Raw genomic sequence first — 23,991 nt, 5'->3', positions numbered from 1 at the left:
GGTGTGTCCGGTTTTAAATGGAGCAAACTACCAACGAGGGTATCACAAAGCGGGGGCTAGTAAGAAGGGTCTTTAAGTAATGTGATCGTATAAGTATTACCGGAGAAACATAATTTAATGTAAAATTTTCTTCCTCCTTTGAATATAATCCCGGATCACATTAACATTAGGAGGATTGATAATAGGTGGATGGAATGCTGAGCATACTACCCGTACCTTGAGTGTCCTTCTTGGAAAGATTGGATTCCTGGTTCCCCTGCTTAAAGTATCACCAGCCACAGTCACGTGATCCGTGGCCGTTCTATCTGATTAAGATGATTACTGAAGTCTTCTTAACGTTAAAATTCACATGGGGTGAATTTTGATCTTTTGAGATATCCGAGTACGCCTAGCATACAACCAGCTTAAGCCACGAATACAGGGCTTGAGAGGTGATAATCTGATTTTCCGCTTTCACTGTGAGAAAATGTCTTTTGCGGTTGCAACGACTTTTCTCCGTGTCCTTCATTTAGACTTGAGGGCGCTGACAAAATTTCGCACGGCCGATGCTCTTGACTTTTCTTTCAATGACAGGGAGTGTCAAGACGACTGTCAGAGCGCCACTGATGGTAACCAGTTGTTGGCCACGATGCCTAGTTTTGTCATAAGAATTACAGAACCATTCGATCTGAACTAATGATAGTTCGGGTTCACTGAAAGGACACTCACTTTGCAAGTCGAAGCTAAAGCTACCAGTTTTGTAGCTAACAGCTTTAGCGAGGTCCTCACTAACGGTTCCGACTTGTTTGAGTTAAGCCATGTTAAGACCCAGGCAAGATTCTATATCGGAAACATAGTGAGGGATTTAGGTCTAATCAAATCAAAATTGGCTTATAGCTCTTATATATATTTATTGTGACCGATATCTTATCTGCCACGATGCATGAACGTGTCAGACATCATGGGGCCTTAGAATTTGATGATAATTGGTGCCAACTTTCTCTTCCTATAGAACCAGAGGGAGAAGTCGCCTTGTCGAAGAAACGAGGCACTCAAAAGGACTGTGATATTTACTCTACACCAGTCTCTGAAAATATGCCACTTTCCCTCATAAGCCTTGAGAGCGGACGGACTTTTTCATCTTGACATTACCTCCACAACGGATGATAAGGTTTCTTTCTCCGGCAAATCTGTTTTGCCAAGAGTCACGTGTAAAATAACGGACGGTCCGGGCGAGGTAAAATACCTGCGACTCCTGGTAGCTGAGAAGATTTTGTTTTGGCTGTAGCCCTCCTGGGTAAAGCTAGCGCTAGCTCGAGTAGACTGTTGACCAAGGATTTGTCCCATCCGAGAGGCTCTATCAGAATTATCTTTCAAATCTGACCCCGTATTTTCTGTATTAATTTCGGTATTAAGACCGTGGGGTGATGGCGGTAGGGATGGGGTATAAGGAAGGGCTCATGACCCATCCCAAATAATCGTCAGGGCATCCACAGTCCAAACGTGCGGCTCCACCTTGGCGCAAAGAGGTCGATGCCCCACCACCACCACCAAAGCTGACAAATCCAATGCAAAGCCGAAGGATGAAGGGACCATTCCTTATGAATAATCTGATCCAGTTTGGACAGTACGTCAGCCAGAACCATGAATCAATCGGAATGTGTCTGATTCTCACATCGACCTGCCGTTGGTAACCGCAACGAAGAAACTGCCAAACCAGCACGCACATGTCGGGCGATTTGGTACCCACCTGTTTGAGAGGGTAAGTCACCACTACAGAGTCTTCGAACATAATCATGACTGACTACCTACAACGTCGGTCTTTCCAGAGCTGAAAGGTGTTTATGATCACTTTTATTTCTAGAAGGTTGGTGCGAAGAGGCCCTTTCCCAGCTCCCCATTTCCCGCTGACCGTATCAAGTGGGCTCCCAAAGAATATGTACTGGCCATGTTATTGACATTCTGGTCGAGTGGAATGGAAAAAGGACACGATTGAGCCAGCAACCATCTGTAACGGGCCCATATAAGGACGGACCAGCGGAATCAGTAACCCGTGGAACTCTCTCACTTAAATCCATGTTCTGTTGAAAACAGACTTTGCGAATACGAAGATCCGTAGGACGCGGAAATAAAGGAGACATACGAAATTCAAATTGATTATAAATTTCATATCCAGTTGGACAAAACACTGGAATAGCTGAAGGTCGGATTTTGTCTAGTTAATTGAAAATCGATACGATTCACAAGGGATAGAAGATCGTTTCTGCCATTGAGGAGAATAGCACTTAACAGGTGTTTTGGAGGTTGCTGTCGAGATATACCGCCACTGCCATATATGATGCACACCGGAACAGGGTGACGATGCAATCCGTAATTTCGGTGAATACTCTGGGCTGATATTTAGACCGAAAGGAAGGACTTTACGTTCATAAACTTTGTCGCTGTAAGGAAACTGAAGAAACTTTCGCGACGCCAGGTGAATAGTGACAGGAAGTAGACATTTGCGAGATTGAGACTTATACAATATTCGTCACTTCGGATGAAGAGTCAGCTAGACCTCGCCGTCTCCCTCATGAACTTCGGTGGAAGAATTCGTTGAGGTGCAACAAGTAATCGGCCTCAACTTGTCGTTGGCCTTCTTAATAAGGAACAGCCATGAATAGAATCCCAGCGATTGTTGCTTTCTAAAAATCTCTACCGTCTATTTTTTTTTTGTTAATGAGCGACTGTAACTCCTGCTGGAGAATATGGTCACACCTAACACACCTAGTGCAATATGCAAAACACGACGGCAGTCTGCAACATTCTCCAAGGGCAACATAAATATTCACATACTGTTTGCAGAAACGGCGTTGAACACTTTCAATACATTGTGAATACGTGTCCCCAAATTTCAGAACATACCATAATATGTTGTTTTACCATAGTATCAAATATTCTAACGGTATGAACACTACTTAAGTGCCCAAATTTCCTTTGGCAATAAACGATTTTGATAACAGATTTGATACTCTCACCAACTCAACGTTTCTTTAGCTATCGTCTAGGATAATTTGGGTGTAAATACATGACCAATATATTTGTAAAATGAAACTACCAAGTTGTGCCCAATTTAAAAACAACTTTTCATAATTCCTTACAGGTCCTCCGTTGCAAAACAACAATTTTTTTCTTATAAAATTAAACTACCATTCCAGTGGTATTACCAGTGATATTACAATGTGCTCTACCTATTGTTGCAATGATATCGCTGTATCGGGGCAATTAGCTATATCATTGCAAATAAGAGTACCAAAAGATCAGGGACACTTTCTAAATTAAAAATACCCAGTCCAATTTTCTCTCAGTGACCGAATCAAATCATTAATAAACAAAGAAATAATCTTGGACTCAACCCTGTCTAGTCCCCATCATATAGCCTAAGTATTCAGTTAAGCCTTCACTTGATTTTTGACTCCTCGAGTGCAAATAACGGTACATGTAATTTAAAATGGATACAAGTTTCCCACTGATACCTTTTCAGGCAAGATACTTCCACAATTTCAAGTGTTCAGTCTTGTCAAACGCTTCAGAAATATCGACAAACAAGCAGTAAATTCTGCCCCATATCCATATATATATATATATATATATATATATATATATATATATATATATATATATATATATATATATATATATATATATATATATATATATATAATATACATTTCCGTATGACAGATTGTATAGTGAATGTATTATCAGTAGCGGAATATTCCTGCGGAAACCCAGCCTCGCTAATAATGCAATTACAGTCAGTCCATTCGTATAAACGCTTGTTTAAAATAGAGGTAAAGATCTTACACATAGTATTAATCAATGATTTACCTCTGAAATTGGGGCCCCGAGTGGCCGAGTGGTCTAAAGCGCTCACCGTTCCGGATCACTGCCATCTCACTTCTGTCTGCGTGTGTTCGACTCCAAGGCTCGGCTAGCGTGGGTACGTGGGAAAGCCTGCCAGTAGCTTCTCGTGGGTCGGTGGTTCTCCCCTGGGTTTTCCAGGGTTCTTCCTACACCAGTTATACTGGCCGCCATGTATAGCCTATCTTGTGCTGAAAAATGGCGTTAAACCCTAGAACAACAACAACCTCTGAAATTATTAGGATCAACTAAAGAGCCTCTTTTCTGCAGACGTCAATTTTTTTTGTTGCTGTTCTAGGGTTTAACGCCATTTTTGTTGTATGTACATTTCTTTAACAAAATAATATATAAAAAAACATTGCATGCAAGCTGTATAATCACACAATTATCTAATTCAGGGAATATGTCTCACACCACCAGATTTCTGTAACTTATTCATTCAAAAAGGTATCAAAGTTGTCCTTACTAATCCCGTCCTTACTACTCCTATATGTTTCAATAAACCGACAATGTTGAATTTAGAACAATGCTGGTGAAAACTACATGTCTCCTTATATTTCGAAAGACCTTCAATCAGGGCCAGCCTTAGGCCGATTGGACCAATTTGACCCAATCGAACCCCGCGCTCACAGGAACCCTGCGCATTAGTAATTTTTAAAAATATATCTATAGAGCAAAAGGAAGGTGAGCACCGATGATAGATTCCATCTGGGGCACAGTGAAAACGCCTTTGGGCGTGAAAAATCGTTGCTAGATTGATGAGGTTGTTTATCCACAATTTTTCTCACTCGACTGCCTGTTGTATCACTTTCAGAATTGGAGGTGTTGGAGGGTAAGCATATGCATCCTTACCTTTCCAATCTATGGAAAGACCATCGCAAGGCATTCGGATCCGGGACTGAGAGACATAAGTTGGGATCTTTGCATTCAAGCTTGTCTCAAACAGATGGTATTGGAAAAGACATCATGGAGAATCCAGTAGCCAGTTGACATTGGTCGGTGATGGCATTTGAGACAGGCTTATATGTGTGGTACCAGACCTACAGAGATCCATAATAAATAGTCTATCACGTCTATCAGCTGTCTGGGTCTGTAATAGCTACATGGCACAAAGACAGTATTTAAGCCATAACGCGCATGGAACCATCGTGGTCCTGTACAGTATGTCTCCACTAACTGTATGTCTCCGCCCAGAGAGGGTCTGTGTACAGACACATGGATGGAATATGTGATATTAGATCAGTGATCCCTTTCTCTTTAATTTATCCACAATGATTCTCGAGAATTGTGGCTTTGAACTTGTACTGAATCTGCAGAACTGTTTCATCCAAGAAGAGCTCATATTTACTATGGAGGAAGTGGGTGCAGTGTGGGACTGTACGAGATTCTGAACACCATAGTAGGCCCATAATTCCACCTTATAGGGAAGATCTTTGGTATTGACCTGGAGTGATCTGATATCGATGGTCGAGTATGATCATGCCAGAACATGGCTGTCTTATCCTAGATAACATTACCAATTGTGGCACTGTCATGGGCAGATTGAACTCTAGGAGTGCTACTGCACTGATGTAGGAATGGCATATGATGTTGATCAGTGTAAGTGGGCACATAACTCGAACATAATAGGCAGGATTAGTGACATTGTGCTGTCAGATTCCGATGGCAGAGTCTGATAGTGATGGAAAGAGACATTTTATCATCCATAACTTTGTTAATTCCTTATGTTGCAGTGAGTTATGGGATATAAAATCTACAAAACTGATCTATACTTGCACAGTTCAAGATGGCATCTGAGGTGCATACTCACAAGTGCTTTGTCATTCCTTTGACTGATATGTCCATGTAATGTTCTCCAAGTCAGTCACTCTACCGGACGGTGGTAACATTTAAATGCCAATTGATCTTTGTCTATTAGCATATCAACAGAAGCTAGAACTCTGGACCAAGCTGTTGACAGAGAAGGAAGAGACGAAAACTCAGGTTCTAGCAAGTGAAAGGCTTGCTCAACTGATGCTCAGAAAGCATAGTCTTTTCTTGTCATTGTAAGGTCTAGCAAAGGCAATGAAACTTGCAGGCATACTTCATCATCTCAAGGTGAGCAGGGCGAAGTTTATGCCAATACTTTCTGTGCAATCTGAGATGAAGCTGAAGAAGATTTCTAAACGGATAGCCCACCATGCTAGTAGAAAATCCTGATTGGTATACAGTTGCTTCCAAATGATCAATGAGTGCTCCCTTTGAGTAGTAAAAGTATCAGAATGCAGTGAATCCAAATTCTGTGTACTGGGACACTAAACTGGGTACTTGGTGCATCGAGTGACCTGTTACTTCCTTGTGGCGTGGAATAGGCAAACTGTAATACAATTTTCCATCTTTTGGCTTAAATGGGAGGACCAACTATGGTAGTGACATATTATGATCTGAGACACGTGATAGTGTCTGGTTGTGACAGAACATATTCACCATACTGTCCCATAATTTTGGGAAGAATGATTAGGGGATGTCTGATGCACAAAACCAGTCCATAGAGCTGATTTGCAAGATACTGAGTAGGCTTGCTTTGATCTCTATCTCACTCAAACATAGCTGATAAAGGTGTTTCGTCTTTTGGCTTAAAATGTATGATCAACCATGGTAGTGACCCATTGCCATCAGAGACAGTCTGGTTGTGGTGGAACAGGTCCATCATAGTTAGCATGCTGTTGTCCATTTCATGAAGCTGGGGTGGGTTATGGGATATTTGAGCTATGAAGCCTGTCCGCAATCTGAAGTGCGAGTCAGTAACTATGTGGTTTGTTTTTATCTCAATCTCACTCAATGACATGTGATAAAGTCAACTAGGAGTCGAGCCCATGTCATAAAGTAATGACCTACTGGTTCAGACAAGAAAGGTTTATCATGATGCAGTGGTGAAGAAAGAGAGCTGTCTTTGACCAAAACAGCTTGGATTGCTTCATGGTTTATGAACCTTGTGGAGTGTGATACCCATTGAGAAGCGGGTCCTTCACTGTCATTATGTCAGTGTGCATACTGATATCTTCACCCATCAAAATGCACTTCTGTGCCTTCCCCTTTAGTGCCACTAATACTGCAGCCCAATGACTTTGGTCCACAGTGTGCAAGTCTGACCCGTATTCATAGACTGGCAACCTGATTCAGCTACAGATGTAGAGTGGTTGTCAGTCCAGTGTTTCCAAGGTTTACAAAGCTAACACTTTAAATCTGAAAGACAAAATGAGCAGACAATATATACAGATGTAGCCTTGCACGTATCCTGTTCTATGAACTCAGCGAGTGTATGTGCAGAGTTATATACTAAGACAAAGTACAGTATTAGAGCACTGATATTCATACTTATAAAGTCAATGCTAAAATATCAATTCTAATAAAAGTTAATTGTATGAAAGACAAATTGGCTGCCTATATAGGTAAAATCACCCAAGCTTCACTTAGAATAGCTTTAAAGTGGACATTATGATTGATCTATGTATAGAAATCTTATCTTCAAGTATCTGAGTATGGCAGAAAGTATACAGCAAAAAAAAACACTAAGTTTCCTATAACACAAGAAATACCTGCACATAAAAATAAAGCTACAGCAATTAAGATGAACACTAGCAATCAGTGCAGGCATGTACCAAGGGCAGCTAATTGTGTGAAGATGGCAGAGTTATAATTCTGAAAAAAGAGAACTTTGTCATCAAAAGACAGAAGCAGGAAAAGTTGGAAAATTGAGATGGAGAGAACTCCAAATCTGCTTTAAGGTAGAAAACTTCCACAATATTTTGTTGAGATACCTCTTTGTTTGTAGGCAGCATGCTATTCAGCATGAGTGGAAGCAGTAACTGGAGTATTCTGGGATTTGGTGCCAATCAAAGTATCATGGGGAGATCACTCTATCTAAATGTCACCTACATGGGCAGATAACATTTAGCTTCATAACTAAAATGTTTTAACCTGGAAGGGCTGAATTTGTGATGCTATAATAGTTTTCTCAAGTTATTATCATAGCTGCCAACCCTTCATGCTCGCAATTAGTGAAAATAGGGATAAAAATTAGTGAATTTTGAATGAATTTGTGAAATGATCTTCGAGTCTGGGAATATTTGTTGGAACAAATGTTTAGCATGGTCTCCAGCTGATAGGCAGACCATGTTCAACAAGAAAACTCACAAACAATGCTTCAGCATTGGTAGCTTGAAGGTCTTCCATCAATGGCTTAAAATATTCCAGAGTGAAATCTGCTTTGAGTTCTTAATTTTCCCAACCTCTATGTGCTTTTTGCTACCAATGTGCAGCCTCACATCATCTCTGCCATCATGCCCAATGCTAAAATTTGTGGCACACTGCGTACTAAGAGCATGATGTATATTGGGGTTTGATGGCTGAATGCATGGCCAATATTTGGTATATTCCAAACTAAACTTCACTTTTTGTGCAATACATTCTTTTTTCCTTGTTGGTGAGGACATTTTCAAAGATGCAATGCCAAATGGTAATTCAAATTAGTGTTTTGTGGTGCATGTGCAGAGCAAAATTCTGGTTAGGCACCAGTTTCTCTCAAAGGCATTTGTAAAACTACTCTCACACATACAGATTAAAATATGCTAAAATTCTTGCTACCGGGCCATCTGTACCAATTAACTAATATCGTGACCAGCAATACTAGTCCATTTCAGCAACAGCCGATATCACGACTAGCACTTAACAGGAAATCAGTTATTTTATTAAAGATTTAAAATAACTGAGAATTGGGGAATTCATGATTTTTTTGCATGCGGCATGAATCTGTGAATCGCTAAAAAAGTCATGAAATTCATGCCAAAATCATGAGGATTGGCATCAATGTATTATGATCAGGTAAAGTACCTGAAGAAGAAAAAAAAATTTACACATTTCTTTAGCTATCTGGACATGAGAAAAACATTATAAGTACCATTAAGCAAACTTCATTAGGCAGACAAATCTTTCTAATTTTATGCAATTTTTGGACTGCAGCAAAGGAACATGTGTGTTACCTACACAAATCAAGTTGATGGTTACACACAAGCAGGCAATCCTTGACAATGTCAATGGGCATGGACTTGAAGACTTTTAGATATTTGCGCCATTACAGTTCTTTTTCACATAACTTGCTATACAAACATTTTCAACCTTTCTCAACATAAATCAAGTGCATGGTAAAAAGACAATGTGTTTTTCCACATTACCTTTTCTATTTTGCTCTTACCTCACACGCACACATAGATTTGTAAATAAAAGTACTTTTATTTTTTTTTTTCAAGGATATATAGATGGATACACAGATAGACCAATTTGTAAATAAAACTTCTTTTAATCTGGATTATTATTATGACTGCCTGAGATAAATAGAGAGCTATAAATAAACCCATTTTAAAGCAATGTGACTTCTCTCCCATGCTAATAGGGCAGAGTGGTGGGAAAATTGTGCATAAAAAATAAAAACACAAAAAATACTCTGAACTTATAATGAAAATGTTTCTTAGTTAAATTTAGCAAAATTGCTGGATTATTTTGTTTTTTCTTGCAAAGACAGTAAACTAAAAAAATTTATGTAAAAGTTCAAGGACAGTTAAAACATTTCACTGTTTCTCTGCAAATAAAACTTAGATGCTGGGAAAATTAAACTTCAAGAATGGAAGCACTCTTTCCACACAACAGCTCTTGAATTAATCAAATCTGTCCTACCAACCTCTCCATATAAACTAATGCTAATTCCAAACTGTGTGCAAAATTATATCCCAATAATCAAACCTGTCCCACCATTTTCTCTCTCTAAACTAATCCAAGTCCAAAAAATGAGTATGTAAATTTATAACCCATTAAACCAATCTGTCCCACCAAACTCTCCCTCTACACTAATGTGAGTTTTAAACTGAGTGTACATATTTATAACCACACAATCCAACCAACCTCTCCTTCTTCCAAACCGAGAATGTGTACATCTATAACTCATTACTCCATTTCCTCACAACAACCTCTCCGTCTTCTTATGTGAGAATGTGCACATTTATAACCCATTTATGTAATCCATCCAACCAACCTCTCCCTCTAAACTATTATTATTTCTAAAACGAGTGTGCACATTTATAACTCATTACTCCAACTCCTCACAAAAATCTCTCTCCAAACTAATATGACCTCTAAAATGAATGTGCATATTTATAATATGCAATGATTTGAGGCTACTGGCTTGGCCGCTGTGGATGGAGTTGTGTGATACTACGCACGTATCAACGTAAAACCATGAAATAGATTACATCCACCTTGTTCTTTTTAATCTAGTTTTCTTGGAGAATGTGAAGATAACAAAATGGCTAGTTAAAGCTAGTAAAAAAATCAATTTTTAAAAAACTCTAACTAGTCCATGAAAAATTGCTAGCAAGGTTTTCTTTGTAAAAAGTTGTAAAATATAAAGATTGTTGAACTGCATATGTCATCTAGAGGAATGCAGTTTTACTTTTTCAAGATAGAAATTTTTTTTTTCATGCGAATTTTACATCTTGTCTCGTGTTTGCGCTTATTACCACTATCTGCAAATGCCTTGCCACAAACTGAACAAGGATATGGTTTTTCTCCACTGTGTGTTCTAAAATGTTTGTCAAGATCGCTTCTATAGGCAAACTTCCTAGCACAAGCACTGCATTCAAAACTGCCAGGAAAATGTTTCCTCATTTTATGGCGAAGCATACTACCTGCTTGGTTAAATGTTTTACCACATTCTGAACACAATAGATCATCTGAATTTCCAGAATTTCCAGAAATGTCCAGATTTTTTCTAATCATCCGTCTGGAAGTTTTATAACTGGCTGGCTGAGATGTATCATGAACAGGACCCTTCCTAGAAAGCCATGGAATCTGCAACATAGTCTGTACTCTATCAGTCTCTGCAGCTACTGCCGTATGCACATTAACCAAATCCTCAAGATTATTTATAATGCTGTTTGAAGGATTCTGAATACTAACTTCCATGCTGTTAGCAATAGAAGACTGCTGATCACTAATAATTGTTCCAGCATTTAAAGCTGGAAAAGATGATTCAGAGTGTGTTTCAGGTTCAGGTTCAAGGTCACAGTCTTCAGGCTCAGATTTGATCCTGATTTTTTGACCATGTGAAGTTTCCTTATTTTCAATAGTATAGTCACCTATTTTTGTAATATCATGAAAGATATCATTTTTATCCATCGGTAATGAGTCATTTCTGTGACCAATACAAAATTCTGTGTCATTATGACTGGAATTTGTCATTGTGTATGCTGATATACCTATGTCATGGTCCATGTGATTCATGCTCTTACTGAACCTTATATCTGCTGGCACTTCTCTACCCGTAACATGATCGTGGTTGTGAAATATCTTTAAATCACTCTGATCTTCAGTCTTGTTTAAATGAAGTTGGTTGTAAGGTATTTCTTCTTCCACTGCCTTTGGCTTTCCATCCTCATCCACACTTTCTACATTACCACAAATGTTCCTTTCACTGTCAGAAAGTGTACTTCCGTAAGTTGGCACAGAATGCTTTATTTTTAGTTGATTTTCCAATAGCTGACCTCTTGACATAATTACACCTCCCTCTGGCTTGTCATATGGTATCAATATGTTTGCTGGTGTTTCAAAATCAATCTCAAGTCCTCTGTTGTACACAGCTATCTCATTTAGACAGCTATCAGCATTAAGATGTATTGTAGTAGATTCTGGTGCAATACAGGAAGTTCTAATTCTTCCTGCCTTCTGGCTTCTACTTTTTCTTGACCTAAAATGGGAATTTCTCTTGAACTGAGGAATATTTTCTTCTGTACATTTATGGGAACTGTCTAAAAAGAAGAAAACAGGAAATAAAGACATACATAAATTAAGTGTCCATTCAGATTGTATATACTTATTAACCCCATGCTTTAGCATCAAGTGCATAGGTATCATGATATTTTCCATCTATCTGTTACCAGATATCCTTATAAACTACTGAATAACATTAGTATCTTGACTGGTACATTATGTGCCCACCTTGTGTTTAATAGTACTTTATGTAGGCACTATAGTCTGACTATACCTCCCCATCTCTTTAATGTGATAAAAAGTGCATAGAACTTAGAACTTAGTCTATTCATTCACTGATTTATAATTTCTAACCTGAATGTGACCAGAGTGGCCCTAACAATGGCATTCTTTGCACCTTTCATGCTTAAAGGATTTCCATACTATCACAGCACCATGTTGCATACCCTATGGGTAAGTTGATTTCTTCAGACACCATTGTGACTTAGTTCATCCTATTCAGTAACTGCCGGATAATTCTGTAAATTGCCATAATGTTGAGAGTTTAGAGTTATATCCTTTGCACACATGTACAAAGAAATTACACTGCATGTAAAATCCACATGAAAGGCAAATTTGTAATTGTCATTCTTTTCCTTTGCTTGATTCAACAAGTTAAACATCGGAAGTAGACGACATTGTATTTTCTTCTACACACATACCTGTGTAGTCGTGCAGACATCTCCTCACTGAAAATGGACTTGTCCAAGAAGTGGAAATATGGCAAACATGGTTGTCTTTTACAATGAAAACTTCCATTTGGAGTGAACCATGCAGACAATAATGACATTAGTTCCTGCCTGGACATAATCAGGTTTATTATTATAAATCGACAAATGGACTACGTTCTGTGCATTTATCTCTATAGTGCTTTCTGTCTTTTAAATTGGTAGGGCCCACCTTGTGTTTAATAGTACTTTATGCTGGAACTCGTTAGGCCCATGATATGCCCACCTTGTGTTTAATAGTACTTTATGTAGGAACTAGTTAGGCCCATGATATGCCACCTTGTGTTTAACAGTCCTCTAAATAGGAACTAGTTAGGCCCATGATATGCCCACCTTGTGTTTAATAGTACTTTATGTAGGAACTAGTTAGGCCCATGATATGCCACCTTGTGTTTAACAGTCCACTATATAGGAACTAGTTAGGCCCATGATATGCCCACCTTGTGTTTAATAGTACTTTACATAGGAACTAGTTAGGCCCATGATATGCCCACCTTGTGTTTAATAGTACTTTATGTTGTAACTAGTTAGGCTCATTGCATATCACCTTGTGTTTAATAGTACTTTAGGTAGGAACTAGTTAGGCCCATGATATGCCCACCTTGTGTTTAATAGTACTTTATGTTGGAACTAGTTAGGCACATTACATATCACCTTGTGTTTAATAGTACTTTAGGTAGGAACTAGTTAGGCCCATGATATGCCCACCTTGTGTTTAATAGTACTTTATGTTGGAACTAGTTAGGCACATTACATATCACCTTGTGTTTAGTATTCCTTTTGTAAGAACTAGTTAGGCACATTATATGTCACCTTGTGTTTAATAGTACTTTATGTAGGAACTAGTTAGGCACATTATATGTCCACCTTGTGTTTAATAGTACTTTTGTAAGAACTAGTTAGGCACATTACATATCACCTTGTGTTTAATAGTACTTTAGGTAGGAACTAGTTAGGCAGATGCTATGCCCACCTTGTGTTTAATAGTACTTTACGTAGGAACTAGTTAGGCCCTTTACATATCACCTTGTGTTTAATATTCCTTTTGTAAGAACTAGTTAGGCACATTATATGTCACCTTGTGTTTAATAGTACTTTATGTAGGAACTAGTTAGGCACATTATATGTCCACCTTGTGTTTAATAGTACTTTTGTAAGAACTAGTTAGGCACATTATATGCCCACCTTGTGTTTAATAGTACTTTATGTAGGAACTAGTTAGGCACATTACATATCACCTTGTATTTAATAGTACTTTAGGTAGGAACTAGTTAGGCCCATGATATGCCCACCTTGTGTTTAATAGTACTTTATGTTGGAACTAGTTAGGCACATTACATATCACCTTGTGTTTAGTATTCCTTTTGTAAGAACTAGTTAGGCACATTATATGTCACCTTGTGTTTAATAGTACTTTAGGTAGGAACTAGTTAGGCCCATGATATGCCCACCTTGTGTTTAATAGTACTTTATGTAGGAACTAGTTAGGCCCTTTACATATCACCTTGTGTTTAATATTCCTTTTGTAAGAACTAGTTAGGCACATTATATGTCACCTTGTGTTTAATAGTACTTTATGTAGGAACTAGTTAGGCCCATTATATGCGCACCTTGTGTTTAATAGTACTTTTGTAAGAACTAGTTAGGCACATTATATGCCCACCTTGTGTTTAATAGTACTTTATGTAGGAACTAGTTAGGCCCATTATATGTCACCTTGTGTTTAATAGTACTTTATGTAGGAACTAGTTAGGCACATTATATGCCCACCTTGTGTTTAATAGTACTTTATGCAGGAACCAGTTAGGCACATTATATGTCACCTTGTGTTTAGTAGTACTTTATGTTGGAACTAGTTAGACCCATGATATGCCCACCTTGTGTTTAATAGTACTCTCCGTAGGAACTTGTGAGGCATGGTTAACATTGGAGGTTATTGACTAATGCATCTCAATAATCTTGACCTTTGATCAAGGTATAAAGTTTTGAACAAGAGTTTGAAGAAACCATTTTTTTATTCGACTGATCATGAATGTGATTTCTGACATCTACACTAACAAACCTATAGTTTTTTTTATTACACAAAGTGCAACCAATCCACAACATTTGGTAAAGGTACTTGCTTATGAATAAAAGCTACCTTGCAAAAGTTTTTCGACTTTAATCCATTTTGCCCTTGACATCAAAATCAAAAGGCTTCTTCCATATCTTAAATGCAAGGTTAAGGCTAAGTTATAGTTATTAAGTAACAACCATTTTCCTTTTTCAGTCAAAGTTACTTTAACCTTTGACCTCATGAATCAATAGGCTTCTTCCTCACACCAAGTGCTTTCAGTTTGGACCAGACATGTGAAGATGAGCTAATATTACTGTGCCAAAACTAATTTTGTTCCTAAACTCACAATGACTCTGACCTTTTACGCCCCAAATCAATAGCTTCTTCCTAACCCTAAATACAAGCTATCCACAAGGCTTGGAGCAGGTTTGAAAGGTTAAACTAATGTTACAGTGCAAAAAACCTTTTTTCTTCTGTAAGCTACAGCAATTTTCACCTTTGATGTTTTGAGCCCCCCCAAAACTGATAGACTTCTTCCTCACACCATGTGCAAGCTTCCTTCCACATGTTTCTTCTTTAAATGCACTGCCATTAAATGGAACCAACCAAGATTTTAAAACCCAATGCCTTCAGGATGGTTCTTTTTAACATCAACTTTATCAATTTTTATAAAACATTTTGCTTTTTTAATTAAGATGTATGTATTGAAGAAAAAAAACTGATATGACACAGAAAAAGGATCAATGTGATGAAACATCAAATATATTTTGTATTTTTTACATCCATATTAAGAAAATAATATATATATATATATATATATATATACACCTTACATTGCAAAAATACAAACTGAATTTTGCAATGTCCAGAATAATCTGTAAGTGAGGTCAGATTGGAAGCAATGCAGTCAATTTCATGCCTCTACTGACCTGTTTTCAACTCTCTACCAATCTGAACTTGAGAGGGATTTGTCATTTGATCATAAAATTAAATTTGCCCTTTTTCTATTTGATTTTGCGTAGGTCAAGTGAAAAACTGGGTATCCATTTGCTCAGAAAGCTAAAACATATGACCTATTGTTGGTAAAGCTAAATACTATGTACCATTTCTTCTCAGGCTCCAATGAGCTTATGTATCTAAACTTTAGTACAGCTATACTGACCGAAGTTTGCACAGAACTTAAGGAACTCTTTCCTGACCCAGTCAAGTCTCACATGGCTGACAAAGTCTGTTCCCTTCTGGGATCCCAGGTACCAACAATTCTCCTCCTCTGTACTGGCTGTCAAGACCACTGTCTCAACACCTGATTCTGACAACTTCTTTAGCTGGATACATGAAGAGAAACATAAGCATGAATGACAAGAATTTCACAGCCTTAGAATATTCACAGATTTAGACAGTTTCCATGGCAAGATATAAAGTTAACACTGACCCTCTTGATGAAAATAGATGTTAAAATAAACTATATTAACTTTTCAATTTATCTTAAATATCATGAAGAAAACTTTTAATGCAATGCTGAAAGGATGTGCTAATGGTGCTAAAGTTCAGGCACATGAACCAGGATTCTGTATTTTAGCAAGGCAAGATTAGGATAATATAACAGCCATCTCCTTTGCAAACAGTTAAGGCTCGGCAATATCTCTTAATACATAAAGTGAATGTGCTGAGCCTACTGAGCCAATCTAAATCAATCCATCTATGACATTGATTTCTGGGGAATATATCCAATCCATCCATCAGTGACATTGATTTCTGGGGAATATATCCAATCAATCCATCTATGACATTGATTTCTGGGGAATATATCCAATCAATCCATCTATGACATTGATTTCTGGGGAATATATCCAAGCAATCCATCTATGACATTGATTTCTGGGGAATATCCAATCCATCCATCAGTGACATTGAATTATAGGGAATATATCCAATCAATCCATCATTACATTGATTTCTGGGCACTATATCCAATCAGTCCATCAGTGACATTGAATTATAGGGAATATATCCAATCAATCCATCAATGACATTGATTTCTGGGGAATATATCCAAACAGCCCATCAATACATTGATTTCTGGAGAATATATCCAATCAATATATCAATGACATTGATATATGGGGAATACATGTATATCAAATCAATCCATCAGTGACACTGAATTCTGGGTAAATATTTTGTATAAACAGTTGTTTATAAACATACATGGAATGAAATTATTGTGAAGCTTGTTTTTCTTGTTCAGTATGCTAATGACAATTTCTGTGAAAAGATTTCCATATTATTAAATGAAGCAGGGCTTTCAACAGAATCTCTAGATTAGGAGCCAAGGACTCTTAACTTCGAGGACTTGTTCTCCCCTGTCATTTCCTAAAAATTCTAGCCTCATCCTGGATAATCCCTGACTTTTCTCATATGCTGTCTTGTAGTTTTTCTTCAAATTTGAGTGTAATATTTTGTAGGGTAGGTCAAGCAAAAGGTATCCTAAAAAGTCAGCTAATCTCACAACAACAAGCAACACATCCACCTGATACTTTATGTTTTAAGAATATTTTTGAGCTTTCTTAATGATTACATTCATATTAAAGATATTAGCTGCTATAAGAACTAATCACTTTAATATATTTAAATGATAATTATATTACCTCCCTTGCACAACAAAGGCTAATTTACAAGAGTTACTTCCCTTACTATGACGGACAATACAACTTGATGGAGAAATCTCAATCAGTTCCATTTTCTTTTAACAGCACAACTAGTTTATTTAGTACTTAGGTAAATGGAGCAAAGTGCAAGGATTTGTTGGTCAACAAAAGCTGCATTAACTGCACTACTTTTGCATGTATTTGGTTCAAAAACTACTTTTCACAAATATTTTGAAGAAATGTAAAGCTATCATTTTTCTAACATCATAATAATGATAAGTTTTAAATTAAAAAAATTAAGGAAACTTTAATACAATTATTGCTACTGATCCTGATCCTGCATGAAATAGATGATATGCAAAGGCATACTGGTTTATCAAGAAAATTGCATACAGGCTTATCAAGAAAATATGGCATACAGGCTTATCAAGAAAAATGGCATACAGGCTTATAAAAAAAAAATGACATAGTCTAATTAAGCAAACAGACATGTCAGTTAAGTAATCTAAGTAGATATTCTCCTGCTTTGCGCATAATATCCACTGTTTTGCAAACTACACCATATGTTGAGAATGTTCTCAAAAGGCCTCTTAAGTTAAATCACACTCAACCACACTATACTGCCCTTAGAATATCAGCCATTTAATTTACATTGGAATTCAGTCACATTCATCGGATGCATGTTGGTGATGTTAGCCTAATAATGAACTTCACTGGCAAATACGGATAATCAGCAAGAAATCTAGTTACATCATGAAGAAATGCTCATCCACTGAAAATGTCATTCTTATTTTATATTTGACCAAGCATCCTACAGAAGTGATTCATTAAATCAGATTTCCTGTTAATCTGTACAAAAGAATGTAGGAACAAAACCTGAAGTATCAAAAATAAACAAATTGCATCATACCTTAAAAAAGACTGTCATTATAATAAAAAATGCCCTTGACACCCAGAAAGAATTAAATAACAACATACCAGCCCTTGTATCTCATACTTGAGAACAGCTTGGACAATACTCCTATGTTCTGGGTTTAGTAGAACATTATCGACATCCATGTCAGCTCTCTGAAATACAAAATGTTCAAGAATTTAAACTTTTTCAATACAACAGGCCAATGAATGGGTTCACTGACTGAATGAACCATCCTAAAAATGGACTGAGCTTAGAACAGGGAAAATATACTGACATTGCTTGGTAAATGTGCTTAAAATTCTATTTTGAATAATATGAATTTAGCCATTACTCTGTGTGAAAAATATGCTACTTACCCACACTGAAAGTTTCTATTAGTAAAATGTCTGAATTATATCTATATATTTCTGGTTTAGTTGCTTCCTTCCAATATAAACTGATTCACCTCTCCCTGAAGCATCTGTGTGGGGGGGTTGGGGGGTCGATAGGGTCACAGAGTTGTAATACCTCTCTTGCAACTTTTCACTACACACACAGGTAATTATTCCAACCCAATGATGCTGATGGAGATAAAAATGGATTTTAAAAAAAATGCATTGTTATTTATTGAGCAGCTCTGGACATCACAGAAAAATGTCATTTCTGGCACTATTCAGGACAAAACTGCAAATATGACATATAAGCATATATCATCAAAATGGGAAATAGAGTAAAACATTCTTTATGGAGTCTCCCTGGACTTAACTCTAATGCAAAGTTAGTTACCAAGCAGTTATGGACCTAAGACAGGAATGAGTCATTATTAAAGGAAATACTTGATATAACTCTTACTGTGATACCACATAAGAAACATTGTTGACTTATAAATATAGCAACTCTAGAATAAGTGTCCAGAATTTATCTGTAAGTAATGTCACATTTGGAATTATGTCCATGGGCTGAACATTATATGCAATGTCTCGTGTCATATATTTCAAGACTTTATCGGTGTAAAGTCAGTTATGTCCTTCAATTCATGAAGTGCCATATCTGCCCCGTTTTTCTGCAAGAAACCATCAATAAAATAGCTGAGAAGAAAACAGCCAAAACACATTTATCAGAACTGACAAGCATGTTAAAAAAAAGAATGCATGGTTGTGATATGCAAAGAAAATCTTAACCATCTATTGCAACTTATCAACTTTTCCAATATTTCTTGTTATGACTAAATAAAATACACTTTTTTGTATATAACAAAGACAAAAGATGTATTTGATGTGTTTGGGGTATATTTGGGTGGATTTGGGTGTTTTTGATGTGTTTGGGGTATATTTGGATGGATTTGGGTGTTTTTGATGTGTTTGGGGTATATTTGGGTGGATTTGGGTGTTTTTGATGTGTTTCGGGTATATTTGGGTGGATTTGGGTGTTTTTTATGTGTCTGGGGTATATTTGGGTGGATTTGGGCGTTTTGTACAACCATAAAATGCTTCATCTTGTGTAATGTTCAGAGTGTTTCTGTGCAATATCACAGTTATGTCCTGGTTTACTCAGTATAGAAACAGCTTCATCCTAAAATAAAAGAACAAGAAGCAACCAAACAAGTGGATGTCACCATATTCATGTTGCTATGATAAATGGTTAAGAGGATACAGATCTAGTCAGAAAGTCTGATCAACATCCTATAGTAAAAGTCATACAGGTCATGTAGGCATTCAACACCAATTATTTCAATAATGAATGTCATTTTTTGCATACATTTATAATGGAAGTTATTCACCTTATTTGGATTCTTATACATCCATTCCTTTGGAAGACCATTATTTATGCCCCTAAGGGAAATCAATGTGAAAAGTATGTGAACATTTTTGGATGAGATTAGCCTAAAGGTGTGATCCAGTACAATCCACATCAAATGCTATACACTATGATGTTACAAATGAAGCTAAAAATGTTGATAATCATATTTGTACTACCCTATATCATAACAATAAGACCCGATGTTTTCTTGACTCAGTTTAGTATGTGGCCACCACCGTAAAAGTCCACAGCGATTGGTAATTTTTGACTGAAGTTTCTTTATGACAGTTATAGTGCAGTGCATTCAATCATCATGATTGAATATTTATTGGTTAAACAAAATTAGTCTTATATTTTAAAACAACAATTTACATTTAATTTAAGATGAATAAATGTAATCAGGGAAACCTGAGTACTCAACAAGGGTGTCCCTCTAGCTTAAAAATAACCACCTGTAAAACATACTCAACCCACCCAAATACTCTCTAAAACCAGATTAATATACATAGACAGACGGGCACTTTTGATAGTCCCTAGGGACCTCAATATTCAGCAAAGGTTCCCATGTTCTTAAATCCCAAATATATCCTCAAAAAATAAACAAAAATAATATTTTTAAAAACAATCTTCTTCTCTGCTCTCTTCCTAGCACTAACATGAAAGACAGCCAAAGTAATACTGCAGCCCAATTCTGTGATACAGACCATACTAACACTAAAGCAGCACAGAGTTTTCCATCCAATGCAACCTAGCTGATCTTTAGAACAATTTCAGACACAAGAATCAAACTCAAAATTCGTGCAAGTATATCCATTTAGACCAGTACCCTGGAATAAGCAGACTCCTGCCTGCAGAAGGTCATCTGCCTTCCTGGTCACTGCCTTCCTTGCCTCAGCCGGACACAAATACCGTATTTCATCTTATTTTTCATACCCTTTAATTTTTCGTACACCATCAAGCCATAAAAATAATAATTAATTAATTCTATCATATTTTTTCGTACACAAATGCCTTGTCAGGTATGGTCCCTTTATTTTTCGTACACAGTAATTACCACAAAATGATATTTATTTTACATATAATTTTTCGTACATTGAAATTAATAATTATTTTTTCGTGTATGAAAAATAACATGAAATATGGTAAGCATGCAATGCACGCATGAAACACCTAACATAAATAAAAGCAAAAATAAATTATTAGCAAGTGGCACTATGGCGTCAGAATCCTTACACATTTCTATCAAGAGGCCTAAAAGAAGTACCCAGTCCAGCAGCTAGTAGAAGCAGCTAACTACAATTTTATGCTACACAGCTACCATTTCTCCGAAGTTACCTGAGAGGAAAAAGGACTGTGGAGAAATGTAAAGAAGCAGAAGAAAAATGGGAAACATCTGCTGAAAAATCCCTTCTAAGAGCTACCAATATTGCCTCTTATCCAGGAAACCATTTTGGCTTGGTATCCCGTTTCGATAAAACTATTATGTACACTAACTTGATCCAGCAATCCAACAGTTCAAAATTTGAACCTTTTATGACCTAACAGAGACCAAACTTTTTATATGTCGCTCAGACACATTAGTTATTAAAAATTTGTAGGGCATCTACAATGTACACTATGTACTAGAATTTTTGCAATTGTTAGGATGCAGGAAAATTTTACAACCTGTTTGATTTGACCCAATTGCACAGGTGGCTAACACATTATTGGCAATTTTTACTGTCCGTTAGTACAACTAGACTAAATTTAACTAAGTATGGGTTGGTGTTCTTGGGTGTGCATGACATCCATGGCTGGCTTGCCAAGTTCATTGCCCTCTTGGACATCGCATGCTGGCGGAGATGTGGAACAATATCCACCCACCTAAAGCTAGGTGTCCCGATGCGACGTTATCGTTGCGACCAATCGCAACAGACGTTACATACTGCTTGGGTCGACACCTAGTACAGAAAATACGGACTAAAATCAACTCATTGCTAACATGAGTGTGTGTTGGGCCCATTCCCACTCATGAAAGCCCTTCATTCTGGTCGTTAGATACATATAGTCCTACGATCTGACGGCTAAATTAGCAGTGCTCCTTGAACACATAAACGCCTGGGGCATGTGGCACTAATTCCTTCCCCCAGGAACATTTAGCATCCCGCTGTGCGGGAATAAACCCGTCGCACATGCCCTTCTGGACACACGCGACGTAAATCCAATCAATCAATCAATTAGTGCATGGCTTTTACTATACAATGGTAAAATATTCAGATTTCCAGTTCCATTATTCAACTCCTATCTTCTTAAATATTTCTACAATCGTTCTATAGTTACATCATAACTTAATTCAAACAATAAAAACACTGATAAGTGATGGTTAATTAAACTAACCTACTGACTTCCTTATTTAGTTTCCTCAACACTAACACTGCGTTGTAACATGACTGTCAAAATTCAACACGCCATGAATTATGCTGCAGAATGAGGACATTGTACAATGAGAAAATAAAATATATCCAGTGGGATGGAATATACGTATCTTATTCGAAACATAAATATCAAATTTGTTTTACTTTGAGCATGTTTTCTCTTTAACTAGTCAATGTCGTATTAAACGAATTACATTGTCTCAACACCAGAGTAACTATGTTTACCGTGACAATGATAATTAAAGAGATAGTCCAAACGAAAGTATCGACTAAAACACGATTTAAACTGTGAACGAAAATGGATATAGCTGAACATAAAGACGCGGAGTACGGTTTTATTCTTAATATTTGTGTGGGTGCAGACTGATTCTGACCAGACTTATTTAGACGATATTACGGGTTGATCCAGACCATGTGAAGTATTATTAAGTTTCGTCTTAGATATAAATGTAATATGTACGTTTTTTTGCAACTATATTTCTCGTTCTTTCGCAGTTACTTTAAGCAAATCAAAACTGCATTGAAGAAAACAGTACCCTGATTTTACGTGAGATAATGGCGTAGCTTTTATACGGATAAAATGAAATAATCGACAATTAAATAAAGAAATATTTTCAAAGCAGCCAAGTCATCTTTATGCCAAGATTGAAAATAAATAGTTGACTTTAAGTTACGTTTAATTCAATACAGTATCATACGACTATATTATGCGATTCTTTTGGACTTCGTACTAATTCTAATAATAAACTGCTGACAGTACAGAAGAAAACATTAAACTAAACCATGCCTGTGCGTGTTATTGTCTGTCTGTATTATATAATATTTCACATCGTCATAATCACTTTGGTATTAGCCTTAATTCGGTCCGAACCAATCATGAAGCAGCAGAGAGAGAGTGAACAGACCACTTAAGGGAAGGGTCACCCTTGTGTTTAGACCAAAAAAAAAAATAGTGACCCTTCATAGAGGTCAATAACACGTCTACGATTATTTTTTGTCCCAAACAGAATTGTAGACGAACCCTCTCTGTTGCTATCAATCTTGGGAATCATCATCTGAATCATGGGAATCTTCATCTGAATCATGGGAATCTTTTGTTTTGTTCTTCAAGTAATATTCAAGTTCTGATGGTGGTTTTTCTATTTTTGGATTTATGTTCTTTCTTTTTCTGTAATAGTTCATCAAACTTCTGTATCGATCTCCACCGCAATTTTTACAAATCTGATATAATACTCTAACGCCGTTGTTACATCCAACACAAATCTTTTAATACTTCATAACATCGTTGATCATCAGCGGATGGTGCTACCAAATACAACTTATCCCATTTCAACCATCTCATTATCAGATTAATTAATAATTGCGTCTTACCCGATCCTGATGGTCCTATGATAATCATTCTGATAGAATTAGGTAGCGCAGGATGATGCTTAACAGGTTCTCGTTTTCTTGTCGCTGAGAAATCAATTATATCCATATATATTATAACATGAATTTATATTGTTTATGCTGTAGAGTTAAAACTCCGACTACTGATTTAGCTACAGTTATAACAAAAAATAAAAAAATAGCGTATGGTGGAAAATGTGCTGTATGCGGTAGAAAGAAATTTTCATTTTTACCTAATAAGCGCGGTGGTGATGTTGCTAATTTGATGTCAAAGTTTCCAGGTACTCCATGGGCTAAATACTCAGGAGAAATACATCTACCAGGATATAATTATTGCGGT

At 36.9% G+C, this 23,991-nt stretch overlaps 1 protein-coding gene across 3 annotated transcripts; it reads right to left on the bottom strand.

Moving 5' to 3' along the window:
* Positions 1 to 9,360: 9,360 nt before the first annotated feature.
* On the bottom strand, positions 9,361 to 22,489 carry LOC149794212 (uncharacterized). Of its 3 annotated transcripts, none has more exons than XM_089968322.1 (4): positions 22,407 to 22,489; positions 18,132 to 18,221; positions 15,668 to 15,830; positions 9,361 to 11,720 (listed from the first exon to the last, which is right to left on the bottom strand). In XM_089968322.1, exons 1-4 carry the CDS (start codon positions 22,413 to 22,415, stop codon positions 10,363 to 10,365), a joined length of 1,620 nt encoding a protein of 539 aa, XP_089824448.1. In that variant the 5' UTR covers positions 22,416 to 22,489; the 3' UTR covers positions 9,361 to 10,362. The 3 variants fall into 3 exon arrangements, with proteins under 3 accessions (XP_089824448.1, XP_089824449.1, XP_089824447.1); XM_089968323.1 differs by having other exon boundaries at positions 22,225 to 22,483; XM_089968321.1 differs by lacking the exon at positions 22,407 to 22,489 and adding an exon at positions 19,529 to 19,959.
* Positions 22,490 to 23,991: the final 1,502 nt, after the last annotated feature.

This window comes from Sinohyriopsis cumingii, chromosome 8 (assembly GCF_028554795.1).
Source record: "Sinohyriopsis cumingii isolate HCF-2022 chromosome 8, ASM2855479v2, whole genome shotgun sequence".
NCBI lineage: Eukaryota > Metazoa > Mollusca > Bivalvia > Unionida > Unionidae > Sinohyriopsis > Sinohyriopsis cumingii.
Note: the sequence above shows the minus strand (reverse complement) of the source record. Positions and strands in the feature narration are given on the sequence as shown.